Source organism: Eschrichtius robustus, chromosome 6 (genome assembly GCF_028021215.1).
Source record: "Eschrichtius robustus isolate mEscRob2 chromosome 6, mEscRob2.pri, whole genome shotgun sequence".
NCBI classification, from domain to species: Eukaryota; Metazoa; Chordata; class Mammalia; order Artiodactyla; family Eschrichtiidae; genus Eschrichtius; species Eschrichtius robustus.
The window spans coordinates 11,745,163-11,760,693 of record NC_090829.1 but is presented as its reverse complement, the minus strand read 5'-3'; the positions used below and the strand labels follow the sequence as shown (position 1 = coordinate 11,760,693).

General features: G+C 47.6%; 1 protein-coding gene across 1 annotated transcript in view; it reads right to left on the bottom strand.

Moving 5' to 3' along the window:
- SH3BP5 (SH3 domain binding protein 5) overlaps window positions 1-15,531 on the bottom strand; it is a 71,232-nt gene that overhangs the window by 42,964 nt on the left and 12,737 nt on the right. Inside the window, exon 3 of the mRNA XM_068545891.1 lies at window positions 7-135. Coding sequence (XP_068401992.1) covers window positions 7-135 — 129 coding nt within the window. The remainder of the gene's footprint in view (window positions 1-6; window positions 136-15,531) is intronic.

Genomic DNA, 15,531 nt, shown 5'->3' with positions numbered 1-15,531 from the left:
GCTTACCTGCCTCGCCACCCTCCGTGCCTCCCAGTAGGGCTTCGAGTCTTCCACAGCTTTGCCGATTTTCTTCACCAGCTCATCCAGTTTCACCGTTGCCTCAACCAGAACAGAGCGGAACTTCTGACGAATGTCCTGCAGACAGGAAATTGAGGACACAGTTCAGGCTTAAGAAGGAACGTGCGGAAATCTGCTTTACTTAACCGGAAGCACCCAGAAGGGCCTCCACTCGGCCTACAAGCCCCTGAGTTCATGCCTTTACAAGACGGTGTCTAGAGCACCACCATCCAAGAGGACCTTCCACGATGCTGGCGTGTCCTACCAGCTGCACTGGTCAGTACGGCAGCCACTGACCACACATGGTACTGAACACTTGACACTGACTGGCAAGACTGACGAACTGAGTTTTTAACTTGTTTCATTTTAAGTAACTATATTTAAACTTAAACAATGTGGCCAGTGACTACCTCACTGGACAGTGCAGGTTAGACTGAAAGGCTCCATCCAGGGGAAGATGTCCAGTCCGGCCACCCCTGGCAGCTTCAGTCCCTAATGATGGCACCATTTGCCACACTCCCATGATGTCCCCACCCGTGTAACGTGCTCAACATTAAACAGCGGGTACAGATTTCCCACATGCCAGACCCTGAGCTAGGCCTTGGGCTTGGTCCCTGCTTTCAGGGCACTTCCAGTTGGTGGGTGAGGGAAGCACTTACAGCCCATCCCAGCGAGTCTGAGCCAGGATGGGACCAGTACAGGTGCCGTGGAACCCAGGGCAGAGAACCTCACAGGGCCAGGTCAGGAGGGCGGGGGGAGGGGGGCGAGGTTAGAGGGAGACTCGCAGGAAACTTCCAGGGGTTACTATCTGCACAGAAGCCTGAATCATGGATGGGCACCTAGGGAGGAAGGAAAATACTGAGTCCAGAGCAGGTGGCAGACCAGGGCCCACCGGGTGGGGGGAGGGAGTAGTGTGGCGTTTTCCAGAGACTGAAGGAAGCTGGACGTCTGGAATGCGGAGAATGGCTAGAGATAAGGGCGGCCACCCCTCCCAGAGATGCCACGAGCAAGGTGGCCTGGATAAGAGTTTGGGAGAGAAGAACAGGGCGGTGCCAGGGTTAACCGAGTTGTGAAAGTCAGGAAACCAGATCCATGGATTCCACAAGGAGGAAAAAAAATTAAAAAGACAACATTCAGTCCCAGGTCTAGGAGGACATGTTGGACGGTCGGTGAGGGCTTCAGAGACCCCACATCCCTCCCCTCTGCTCCTCTTCCCTGGGGCACTGGCCTATCACAGCCATGCCTCGGGGTGTGTGCGTGTGTTTGAGAGGGGAAGTGGGTACTCAGGGAAGGAGGAACAACACATGATCACCAGACATGGGGCGGCCCCAAGAGCAGCCGGCCACACTGCTGGTAAAACACGTGTGCTCCGTTGGCTACAAAGGGGCTGCCTCACTATCTGAAAACTATTTCTAAACATAAAATTATATGGGCCTCTTGGGCCAACGGGATGGCTCATGGGGGTGAGGAAAGCCCCGATCACTTCTAATTTCCTTCCCCCATCATCTCATACCGTGGGCTTTCTACATGGGTTTGAAAGTGCCAGGGCTGCAGCATATGAAGACATGGCCTTTGTCTTGTACGGGAGCTTCTCAGCTCCTGAGCCCCATCCTACTTCTGACAGAGGCCTTGGTTGCTTCCCCCAGGCCTGTATCCTCCTCCTCCTCCTAATTTTCTCTGCCTTCCCTCCTATCTGGCCAGGCCTGCAGTCACGTGCTACAGCTACAGCTGCCGAAGGCAGAACAGGACTAGGCTTGTCCTCCAGAGGAAGCGCCACAGATGCATGCAGGCCGCCAGGGACGAGCAAATCTCCACCAAGCTGCTGTTAGACTTGACTTCCAGTACGTGGGAGGTAACATGTTGTCTAGAGCTCAGGGATTTTTATCAGAGAGGTGGATCTAATCCTGGTTAAACCTTTCTGTGAGGCCCCCATCAGGTAACTTCCTTATGAATAATTTTTATTACCTATAAAATGGTGACTTTCCATCTCATAGGGAGGGCTGTTGGAAGGAATAAAAGAGAATGCAAACGTGAAACACCTACTAGTTCCTGGGCACACAGTAGGTATTCAATAAATGCACACAATTTTTTTTCCCCTGGCATAAAAAGAGACCCACGACCTATTAAACACCACCAAGGGGGTGGCTCTGAGGCAGGGGGAGCTGACGTGAGGGCGGGAATAACCTGCTACCCTGTGTGGGCAGAGGCTTGGCAGATGCACTCACACACACGACTGAACCCTCCCAGTCACCACCCTGGCAGGGGAGGGGCCAGCACCACGTCCAGACCGCAGGTGGGAACACCAGGGGCCAAATCAGTCAGCGTGTGACCCAGGGCAGGTCACAGCCATCACGCTGCACCTCCTCTGGGAAATGAGAATTGTGCCCCAAACCAGTGGCCTATGGGCCCACAGGCTTAGTGCCTTCAGCCTCTACGCTGTGTACTAAATGTCAGGAAAATTCGTATATTTTTTTAAATGTGGATACTCAAATTTCTCGTAAAAAAAAAAAAAAAAAAAACAACATTTTTTTAAATCAGATGATCTGGCAAAACTGGGCCCCCATTCCTACTTGGCAACCACTGGCTAGAAGTAAAGGAGAAGACACCCCTTGGAGACGGTCCTTTCCAGTCCCCACGCCCTGTGCCTGAGCCACACCCAGCCTGCTTCACTCACTGAGCTCCCCTGCCAGGCCCTCAGAGACTTCTGATTTGCCCAGAGCTATTCTGGGCACCAGTGAATATAAGCCGCCTGCCTGCATGAGGCGGGTACAGGGAACAGATGGACAGTTTCCCTTGGGGTAGACATCTACAGATGCTTTCATTCCATCAGCATATGCAATCACTAACAACCTTACCAGGTAGGTGTTATGGTTGTTCCTTTTTTTTTTTTAATTGAAGTATAGTTGATTTTCAATGTTGTGTTAGTTTCAGGTGTACAGCACCGTGATTCAGCTATACACATATATTCTATTTCAGATTCTTTTCCATTATAGGTTATTACAAAATCTTGAGTATAGTCCCCTGTGGGTGCTATGGTTGTCATCCACATTTTACAAAGAGGGAAACTGAGGCACAGAGCAACTAGGTAGCTTGCCCAAGGTCGCAAAGCTGGGAAACAGCACAGCCAAGATTTAAACTCAAGCAGTAAATAAATAAGCACCGTGCAGTGTGATAAGTACTAAGACCTCAGTCTACACACCGCAGTGAACACACAACCAGGAAGGACACACCCAGAGAAAGCACCATCCCAGCCAGGCCTTGGACGAAGGAGGATTTCACCAGACAGAGAAGGGGGCATCGAGGGACCAGCAAAGCGAAGGGTGGCAGGTGGGAGGGCTGGTGGGACGTAAGAAAGAAAGGCACGTGGGCCACACTGAGGCCTTTGAACTCTATCCCACACACAATGGGAGACAGGGTGGGTTTCTCGTGTGAGTCTCAATTTACTTGCCACGTGCCTGTTGTCAGCAATGCTTGAAGAATTCTCTACCACAAAAAACAAAAGTTCTCATCGTTCCCTGGACGGCATGGCTGTGAATAGAGCTTTCCTAGCTGCAACAGTGTAAATGCTAAACACTGACTACAACGCGGTCCTGCTGGGAGGGATGGGGGTGGAGGAGGACACAGGAGGAAGGAGACTAAAGCCTCATCTTCCATAGGGGGTGTCCATAGATAAGAACTAAAACTAAAAAGTCAAGAAGTAGCCACACAAAGCCTACTGTTTAGAGCCACAGAAGTAACAGAATCCAACAGCACATTAAAAGGATCAGACACCATGATCAAGTGGGGTTTATCCCAGGAATGCAAGGATTCTTCAATATATGCAAATCTACCAATGTGACACACCATATTAACAATTTGAAGGATAAAAACCGTATGATAATCTCAGTAGATACAGAAAAAGCTTTTGACAAAATTCAACAGCCATTTATGATAAAACCTCTCCAGAAAGTAGGCATAGAGGGAACTTACCTCAACATAATAAAAGCCATATACCACAAACCCACAGCCAACATCATTCTCAATGGTGAAAAACTGAAAGCATTTCGACTAAGATCAGAAACAAGACAAGGGTGCCCACTCTCACCACTATTATTCAACATAGTTTTGGAAGTGTTAGCCACAGCAATCAGAGAAGAAAAAGAAATAAAAGGAATACAAATTTGAAAAGAGGAAGTAAAGCTGTCACTGTTTGCAGATGACACGATACTATACATAGAAAATCCTAAAGATGCCACTAGAGTCACAGATGTAAATACCTAAATAATCAGCTAAAATATGTTAAACTGATCAATTAAATTGCCTCTAAGGGAGAAAAAAATGGGGATGGGGTGGGGGGTGGGATATCAGTCGGGGGTGGGGGGAGGGTGTTGTTTGTTTTATTTTGTTTTTGACCTTTTTAGAATTGTAGTAAAGTATCACGGTGGATTTTTAAGCAGAGGCATCACCAGACCAAATCCAGGTTTTACCAAAGAGTGGACTGGGGTCTTCATGTGAGTCTGGTCGGCAGATTCAGGGACCACCAGCCTGGTCAAGCGTGTGACCATCAAAGGGTGTTGGGCCCAGGAAATATGATCTGACGTCAGCATCTCCCTGTATAAAAGAGGCTGTGTTGCCAGAGAGGATGACGCATGGCTGGCTGACAGCCAAGCACCAACAACTTATTCATCCAAGACGTGCTAAAAGCTAAACACAAAGCCAGTCTTCTTCCCGATAAAAAAGAGTGGGCCTAGTTCTGGTACCATCCCACAAAGAGTCATGGCTACCTGAGTAATAATTCACTACAAATACTGGGGTGTGGGAGCCCACAAACCAAAACCTTTCCTGCCTACCCAACAAAATAGCCCTGATTTTCCCGGGCCTCACCCTGGTCCCAGAACTGGTCCCATGCCTGGCCAATCAGTCGGGGATACTCCTAGCCTCAGTGATTGCTGAGGGAGGGCACGGAACCGATCAGAACCAGTAAGATTTCATTCTGGGACTTTTCTGAAACTGTTAGAGGAACTTTTTGCACTGAGATGGCTGAGAAGATGGAATGAAAGCTGGAGCAGATGGCAGCCATCTTGGCACCATGAGGGCAGAGCCTGCCAAAGGCAGGGAGGGAGTCCCTATGACACTTTGAGCTTTTGGACCTAGCAATGCTTTACAGTCTAACCCCATACTCCACTCTCCTAGAGCCAAAATAGTGTACACACACACCCAATTGTCCCCCCTTGCTTTATGTTGTGTTTAAGCTAGTTGGAATTGAATTTCTATCATTTGCAACTGAATTAAGCCTTTAAAAAAAACTGAAAAATACTGTATGCCTTAAGGTAGTCATATTAACGTATTCAGGGAGGGGAAAGTCAATCTACAGTCTATACCGTGGCAAAGCACTGTAACTAAACACAGGTAACTGCTGGAGGGCTTCTGCCCCTGAAAATAAAGCCATGCTTATAAGGAGCAGGGTCTGGGGAACTTAATTCAACCTATCCTGTATAAAGCATTTCTTTATTTTTTTTTTCAATCCATCTTAAGGCCAGCTGGCCACAACTGAACTTGTGTTTTTTGCCTTATTTCCTAGTTCGAGAAAAGACTCGACCGTGGTTCTTTGTCTCCTACAATTACAGGCAAATGTGTCTCCCAAGATCAGAATGGGGGCTGCTTCCAGGAGTGTCCAGGGAGGAGAGCTGGCTGTTTTCCCTACGGTAAGTGATCCATGGAGGGAAGCAGTTCAGAAGTACAAACACCTCAGGAGAACGAGCAGAGCTTTCACCAGTCAACAAAAATAAGCCACATACCAGCCAGGGCTGTTCACCAGCTGATTTTTTTAGATCAGCACTTGAAAGAGTTCTAAAAGGGCTCCCTAGGCCTGGATGAGGCCTCAGATCTTCCAGTCTCAAAACTGTGTCACATCCATCAGGTGACTCAGACTGAGGGCAATTTATTCACGCGAAGAACTGCTGAGGGTGGCAGTCTCCCTGTTTGAATATGTCAGTGTGTCAAAAATGCAGCCCCATATCAGACAAGAACCTCAGCCCCACGAAACCAGCACCAGTGTGCCTTGGAAACAGCGGGCAGGGGTCACCACCCTGGGGACAAGCCCGTTTTCTGGCCAATCCACTCACCCAAGCCTCGATGATCTCGCCTGTAAGCTGAGAAGGGCAGCCTCTCCCCTTCACAAAGGCGTCCCCAGAACCAAGCGAGATTAGGACACGATGTCAGTTTTTAAAAATAACTGTCCTACAAATTAAAGATGACACCAAACTTCAAAAGATCCCTAGTAATGCCATTTATAAATACACTGCTTTCTGCTCATGGAAAGATTTCACAGGCATGATCTGAGACTCACAAGGACCCTGTAAGACAGGATGGCCAGGCTCAGCAAGAAGGGCGGTCCCCAGTCTCCAGATAAGAGACCTCAGCCCCAGGGGAGAAGTGCTGGCTTGACCTAAGGTCACACGCAGGGGAGCAGCAGGCTAGCGGCAGGAGCACAGACCGCTAGTTCTAAGTTCCATGTGTCTTTCCCTTCACTTGTGGTTCCCAAAGTCTGGTCCAGGGAACACGGGGGTAGGGGCTGGGGGTTCCCTGAGACCTTTTCTGGGAGTCTGCAAGGTCAAAACCATTTTCATAATTGAGTTCGACTTAATTTGCCTCTTTCACCTTCATTCTCTCATGAGCATTGAGTGGAGTTTCCAGAGACTACTTGAGCGGTGACATCACGAGACGGAATGAAGAAGCAGAAATGAGCATCCAGCTCTTCTATTAAGCCAGACATGAAAGAGACTCACAAAAACCATAAAATGACAGCTTTCTTTTCACGATTTTTTTTAAATTTTTATTTATTTATTTATTGGCTGTGTTGGGTCTTCGTTGCTGCGCACGGGCCTTCTCCAGTTGTAGAGAGTGGGGGCTACTCTTCGATGCGGTGCACAGACTTCTCACTGCGGTGGCTTCGCTTGTTGTGGAGCGTGGGCTCTAGGTGCGCAGGCTCAGTAGTTGTGGCTCACGGGCCAAGCCGCTCAGCGGCATGTGGGATCTTCCCAGACCAGGGCTTGAACCCGTGTCCCCTGCATTGGCAGGCGGACTCCCAACCACTGCGCCACCAGGGAAGCCCACGAATTTTTTTCGGTTTGGGAAAATGGTTATTTTTGATAAGATATATTCTTTACGCTGACAGGTAATAGGCTTATTACTGTCATTTTTAATGAATGAATACAAGTGTTTAAAACAACTTTGTTTTAATCTCTAACATGGCAGATACTGTAGATGTTCCCCACAAAAAACAAAAGCTCTCTGAAATGCTCAGTGATCACAGGAGTGTAAAGGGAACCTCAGGCCCAAAAGCATCGGGTCAGGTTTGCAAGGCACAAATAGAGACATGGATGTAGAGAACAAATGTATGGACACCAAGGGGGGAAAGTGGGGGGAATGAACTGGGAGACTGGGATTGACATATGTACACTAATATGTATAAAATAGATAATAAGAACCTGCTGTATAGCACAGGGAACTCTACTTCACTTTGCTGTACAGTAGAAACTAACACAACATTGTAAAACAACTATACCCCAATTAAAAAAAAAAAAAAAAAGCATCGGGTCAGCTGGTGCCACCAAACCACACCCTCCCCCTGGGCTGCCCTGCAGAGACCCTGCTGGAGGGAAACACCAGTGTATTTTCAGTAACAGAGAAACAGCTATTCCTTCTCAGGCCTTCCTTTACTCCTGATTTTCCCAAGGAGAAAGCCTCCATTTGGGGTCACTATCTCTTCATAGTCCTTCTTCACGTTTGCTAATCTCCTTTTTAAGAAAGGGGGAGTTAGGCTCAGAGCCTTCCCCAAAGGGAATCTGCTAGAATTTGATAAGCAAAACAATAAACCCACTGGAAACAAAAGAGCATTGCTCCGCAAAGTCAGCAGGCGGGACCCTTTGAGTTGGGCACGTCCATATGATTCTTCACTGAAGTGAAAGAGTGGCATGGACATATATACACTACCAAATGTAAAATAGATAGCTAGTGGGAAGCAGCCACATAGCCCAGGGAGATCAGCTCGGTGCTTTGTGACCACCTAGAGGGGTGGGATAGGGAGGGTGGGAGGGAGGGAGGGAGACAGACACAAGAGGGAGGGGATATAGGGATATATGTATACATATAGCTGATTCACTTTGTTATACAGCAGAAACTAACACAACAATGTAAAGCAATTACACTTCAATAAAGATGTTAAAAAAATAATAACAAATAAAATAAAATAAAATGTTAAAAAAAAAAGCCTGCTTGAAACAAAGTTATTTCCCTTTCATGACTTTTCACTTCTGGTCATGAAGTCTCATTTTCAAACAAACTTAAGTACGAATGTGAATCCATGTAAAGGAAAATACAGAATAAACGGTACATAAGAACTAGAATAAGGCAAAAATTATGACAGAGGCAGAAGAACGAGAGAGTTGGGATGTAAAGTCTCTGTATCAGGAATGTTCCAGAATTCCAAGATGAAAGGCACCACCAGAAACACTCCAACTTCCCGACCAATTCTAAGGTACCTGAAATGTTTTTAATGTTACTTCAAATCATGTTTTTTCCCCACCCATCCAATCTATTCTTTAAGAGCACCTGTGGTAGCTACTAAAACACACAAAGAAACCACCTTCCTAGAGCTTCGGTGAAAGGGATCAAGTGCCCTCCAGGGCTGGCTGCTAGAACTTTCTGCAACAGTGCAGATGTTCTGTATCTGTGTAGCTCACTACAGACACCACCGGCCACATGCAGCTAAATGAAAACTTGAAATGTGCTTATTAGTGCAGCTAACTGGATTTTGTATTAAATTTTAATTTTTAAAGTATAATTCAAATCGCCCCATGGGGCTAGTGGCTGCCATCCCGGACAGCACAGGTCCAGCTCCTGGACCCCAGATTTCACTCCGCTCCCCACTTGGAGAGATCACGCCACGCTCCCGGGTCCTCCTGCTGCCTTGTCTCCTTGCCTCTGCCTGGCTTTTCTTGCCACAAGGAGCGGCTGTCACAGCCCTGTGAGAAGGGCAGCCAGGACAATCTGATTTCACCTTCAGGAATTCTGCAGCAGAGGCAGAAGTGGAAAGACGGCGCCAGGGCAGAGCCGTGACCTGGGGAGCCAAACCAGAAAGGCCAAGGCAAGAGGGCCCAGGAGCAGAGAAGAGGCAGAGGTGGAGAAGGTGGGGTGAGGGCAGAAGCCCCCGGGGGGCTGGAGCCAGCCCCGTGAGGACCACAACCCCTCCCCGCCCAGCACCCCTCAGGCCCAATTCCCCATCAGCGAGTTTCATCCAACCAGGGAGCCTGGTGAAGACAGCTGCAAAGGGATGGAAATGTGCATGGAAAAGAAAGAAGGGGAAGACAGTACCAGGGCCTCTGAGTTGGAAGCAGCAGAATCACTACCAGGGACCACTGCCTATCTAGCTCCCTCCCTCCACCCCTCTTTCTTTCCCACCTCAAACCCCAACTTCAGAGGCAGAGGCTTCTTGAGGCGTCTGCCAAACCCACCTTCTGTGGGGACTGTGCCTCACGCGTAAGCAGAGCCCTGCTGCTGTGCTTCTGACACAAGACCCTCTCCCAGGGGACAAACCGGAGGAAGCCAGATGGGGGAGAGATGGGGACACAGAGAGAGATGACCGAGAGGGAAGAGAAGGCAAACGAGAGAAGAGGAGGCAGCAGAGGAGGGATACGGGCGATGATCCCGCTTCCCGACCCGAATTCTGCAATTACACAGCCAGATCATTTACCAACCCAACCAAGGCACCTTTGAGAGTGAAGACCCGTGAGGTCCTCGCAGTGAGGACTGCGAATAACGATGCGGGGATGCTTGGTGTCCCTGCTCAAGGCTCTACAACGCCCTCCCCACCCTTGGGGTTCATGAAGGAAAATCCTGCCTTTTATTTAAGCCGTTTGAGTGGTTTGGAAGAAAGTGTAGGGGATTCCACCCCAGCTCCAGACCCAGGGGCAGGCCCTGTGCAGCTCGGCAGCCTTGGTGACAAGGTCAGCCCTGCTTCCTCTTTCCACAGCACCACACCACCTGTCCTGGTTCTGGGCCACCAACAGCTTCCTTCCACTGAGAGAGGAGAAAAGGAAAGTAAGAAAAGACGGCTGTCAGCATGGTTTCCTGGGGCCAGTTGGCCTCTTCCGAGGTTATCAAGGGTCTGAGAGCTTTTTTAGGCCTAAGTGGAACCAAGTTACTCCCAGGCAGAAAGGCTGTGCTCTAGAATTCTGATTTGACAGAGGGATGTTTCCAAACAAGCAGGTGAGGACCCACTCCCGTCTCCCAGAGCACAGGCAGCCCCCGCAGCTGTCCCCACACTGGACCACCCAGCTTCGTGCAACGTCAAGATTCCACAGCCATTTGGAGGCCGAGTTAAGGCAGTCGGTAGGTCTGGGAATAAGGAAAAAGCTCTTTTTTAAACTTTTTTAATTTAAAATAATTTCCAACTGGGAAAAAATGAGGGTAAGATGCAGACATGATGTCCCTTTACCCTGAAATACTTCGGTGTGTATTTCCTAAAGATGAGGACATTCTCTCACAGAACCAGAGTACAATGATCACAGTCAGAAAATTAACATTGATACGATGCCATTAATCCAATCTATGACTTTGTTCAAATTGCATCAACTGTCCCACCAACATCTTTTACAGCAAAGGGAAAAAGATATTTTTCCTGGTCCAGGATCCAGTCCAGGACTCACATGGCATCTACTGTCAATCTCTCTCTAGTCTCCCTAATCTGGAAGCATTCTTCAGTTTTTCATGGCCTTGAGAGTTTTCAATAATATGAACCAGTTATTGTGTAGAATGTCTGTCACTGGGAAAGACTCACTTTCAATTCACCTTTTTTGTTGATGTTACATAGGCAGGAGCCACCAGGATAGAATCTAACCCATTACAAAAAATACGTTTAAATAGCCTAAGGTCCAAAGCACCACAAAGGAGAAAACCCATCAGCCCTTTAGCCCTTTAATTGTAGGAGGCCCAGGAGGAGGGACAGAAGTTACATAACCACCCTACACACACATACACATACACACACACACACACACACACACACTCACTCAGAGACACATACACAGAAAGACACAGGCACATTCATGCACACACTCTCACACGCACAGTGACACACACATACACAGCAGAGCTGAGAAGGCTGACAGGACCCGCTGCTTTTTTCATTCAGAGCCAAACACATGTTTTTAAACCCACAAGATTCTCTGTGTGAGAGGAGGCAGAACTGCTGAAACTCAGGCATTTTATGCAGTTCAACCACAAGTGAACTATCTCCACGTCTGCACAGAAAGGCTTAACATATTTCCTCAATTTTAAGACTCACTTTTTTTCAAACATATGCAAATATTAGGGGAACTTCCCTGGTGGCCCAGTGGTTAAGAATCCGCCTGCCATTGCAGGGGACATGGGTTCGATCCCTGGTCCGGGAAGATCCCACATGCTGTGGAGCAACTAAGCCCATGCGCCACAACTACTGAAGCCCGCGCACCCTAGAACCGCAACTACTGAGCCCACGCACCGCAACTACTGATGCCCGCGTGCTCCAGGGCCTGTATGCCGCAAATACTGAACCCACGTGCTTCAACTACTGAAGTCTGTGGGCCTAGAGCCCGTGCTCCGCAACAAGAAAAGCCACTGCAATGAGAAGCCTGCGTACGGCGACAAAGAGTAGCCCCCGCCTAGAGAAAGCCTGCGCACAGCAGCGAAGACCCAATGCAGCCAAAATAAATAAATAAAATAAAATAGGCCTTCCTATTAAAAAAAAAAAAGTGCAAATATTAGATTTTAGACAGATCATACAATTAATGTGAACATTTATCAAGGGTGATGTTTCAGCCACCCATCAAGCAGTTATGCAATACAAGGTCTGTTTTAGAATTAACATGAGTGTCAGCATGAGGGCAATGGTGAGTTCACGGCCCGGCCTAGGGAAGCTCGAGCGACCAGGCAGTGAGGCCTCTGTGGAAAGCACGCACCCCCCCGCCCAGCACTCCAGGCAAGCTGCTGCCTTGCTCCTCTTGGAGGACCTTCCTTCTGACTGCAGCTCACGGAACAGAACGGAAAGAAAGGAGGACGAAGGATGCAAAGGAAACAAAGTAAAAATCCACTGCCATTGGTTTAAGAGACATGGAGGAACCCAGAAGAAGTGGCTAAAAACAGGAAAAGTGGCTGCTTCTAGCAGAACTGGGGGTGGGAAGGAATGAGGCAGAGGACTTTCATTTTCTCAGGGCCTTTTCTTCAACTATGTGCAAGTATTGCTTCAATAAAGATCAAACTTTAAGTTGGCTGCAGCACAGATTGACCAATGTTTTCTATTTCCCCATCATCAAGACTGAGGGGGACTCAGCTCATTCAGCATGTGGCTAGATTCAAATCAAAATCTCAATCATTCCAGTAAACTGGTGCAGTCACTATGGAAAACAGTATGAAGGTTCCTCAAAAAACTGAAAATAGGGACTTCGCTGGTAGTCCAATGGTTAAGACTCCACGCTCCCAATGCAGGGGGCCCGGGTTCGATCCCTGGTCAGGGAACTAGATCCCGCATGCCACAACTAAAGATCCCACGTGCTGCAGCTAAAAGAACCTGCATGCCGCAACTAAGGAGCCTGCATGCCGCAACTAGAGATCTCACATGCCGCAACTAAAAGAGCCCACATGCTGCAACTAAAGATCCCGCATGCCTCAACTAAACATCCTGCATGCCGCAACTAAAAAAGATCCCGCATGCTGCAACTAAAGATTCCGCATGCCACAATGAAGATCCTGCACGCAGCAACAAACATCCTGCATGCCACAACTAAGACCCAGCATAGCCAAATAAATAAATTTTTTCTTTTTTTAACTGAAAATAGAGCTGCCATATGATCCAACAATCCCACTCCGGGGCATATATCTGGACAAAACGGTAATTCAAAAAGGTACATGCACCCCAATGTTCATAGCAGCACTATTCACAATAGCCAAGACATGGAAACAACCTAAATGCCCATTGACAGATGAATGGATAAAGAAGACATGGTACATATATACAATGGAATACTACCCGGCCATAAAGAAGAATGAAATAATGTCATTTGTAGCAACATGGATGGACCTAGAGATTATCATACTAAGTGAAGAAAGTCAGACAGAGAAAGACAAATACCATATGGTATCACTTATATGTGGAATCTAAAATATGACACAAATGAACTTATCTACAAAAGAGAAACAGACTCACAAACATAGAGAACAGACTTGTGGTTGCCAAGGGGGGATGGGGGAGGGATGGATTGGGAGTTTGGGATTAGCAGATGCAAACTATTATATAGAGAATGGATAAACAACAAGGTCCTACTGTATAGCACAGAGAACTATATTCAATATCCTGTGATAAACCATAATGGAAAAGAATATGAAAAAATGCATATATATGTATAACTGAATCACTTTGCTATACAGCAGAAATTAACACAACATTGTAAATCAACCATACTTCAATAAAATAAAAATTTTTTTTTAAATCTCGGTCATTCAATATCAGGACTGGAAAAGCCATTGCCCATCATTTAGCTTAGAGGCTCCCATTTCACAAAGGAGGAAACTGAAGCCTCTCCCAAGGATGTGTATGTATTTGGCGAGTGTCAGGGCAAAGACTGAAAACTTGGTCCCCTAAGTTCTAGATCAGCATTCTTTCATCTCACCAGCCCCGGTGAGGACCTCAGAAGATAAAGCCTCCACACCCACAAACACACATATTAAAAACTACTTCAGGGCATGGGCTCCAGCCTCAGACTCCTGGATTCAAATCTTGGGTCCTCATCCCATTGGCCATGTGACCCGTGAGAACTGGTTCAATCTCCATGTCTCATCAATGTCCTCAAGACACTGTGTTAGTTTTGAGAACTAACAGGATAAACTACACAAACCACTTAGCACAATGCTTGGAATACAATAAGCTTTTGATAAATAGTCGTGGCAGGTGTTGTTATTCAATAAATAGCAATGGTTAGAAAGGGAAGGACCGAAGCTGGCTGAATGTTTTATATGCTAGGTACTGTGCCAGGCACTTTAAAATCATGACCTTACTTAATCCTTAACAACCCTGCAAGATAGGTATTGCTCTTCCCACTTTAGAGAGAAGGAAATGAAAAGCCCAGAAAAGCTAAAAACCTTGCCAAGACTGCACAGCTTATGAAAAGGCAGAGGGAGAATTCAAACCTAGCTCTCCTGAACTCCCAAGCCCATGCTTTTCCTCTATTAGCTCCAAAACAAGTTTTCCTATGCTTTTTTGATCCCAAGGTTCACAGCATCAAAGCATGATTTGCTTGAACAAGTTCCAACTTGGGGAGTGGATCCAACTTCCAGCAAATGCATGCAATACCAGGATCCTATTTCTGCAGTGGGGACGCTAGCAAAACCCGTGGCAGGGAAAGAAAGCAGCGCTCAAGAGCTATCCAAGGAGCTTAAGAACCTCCCCCCTGAATTTATAAAGTGTCTGTCTAGCTACTGTACTTTGGGGACTCTAGGCTCCACTAATTTTCTGTAATAGGCATTGAAGCCACGGCATAATATTCTCTCAGACAACATTTTTAAGAAATAGGCAAAGCAAAGAATTCCCTATCACAAGACCCATAGCACAGCTCAAAACTGCTCCCTCTTGCTTTAATTGTCGCTGGCTGGTTTAAGGGTTACTGACAGTACAAATCAAAGTCCTTGCTCTGCTGGCTGGTTAACTATTAAAGCAATTCGGCAAGGCACTCTGAAATGTGGCTGTTCATGAAGCAAACGGACATCCTGCGGGCCTCAGAACGAGTCACTGTCTCTGTATCACCACCAGGAGTGTGGCCATTCTAAAACAGGGCTCAAAATGCTTTAGGACTGCTCCCATCAAGAGGTGGCGTCTGGGCCATCTCCTCTTGAACCTGGGCAGGCTCATGGCTGCTTGGACCAGCAGAATACGACAGAAGTGCTGCTATGAGACTTCCAAAGCTGTGATGCTCCCACCTGGTCATCTTGGGATGCCCACTGTGGGAAGCCAGGCACCATGAGGAGGTCACAGTACCTGGGACCGCCGTGCTGGGACGGTCGGATGTAAACACTGACCACTGACCAGCTGAGCCCCCAGCCAAGAGCCAGTATCCACAGCCAGACACAGGAGTGGGCCTCCTCGGACATCCAGTCCTGTCGGGCGTTCGGATGAGCACACCACCCCACCCCAGCCCCACCGACATCTGCCTGCAACTGCTCAAGACTCCTCCAGCGAGAACCACCCTGCGGAGCCCTCTCCAAATTCCCAACCCAACAAATCATGGGCAAAATAAAGCATTTGATTTGGGGTAAAGTAGTTTGGGGGGTAATTCATTAGGTAGAAATAGTAACCAGAACCACAAGGAAGAACATCTTCGTTTCATCTCTTCTTCCAAAAAAGCTGGGACTCCCCTGGTGGCAGAGTGGTTAAGAATCTGTCTGCCAATGCAGGGGACACAGGTT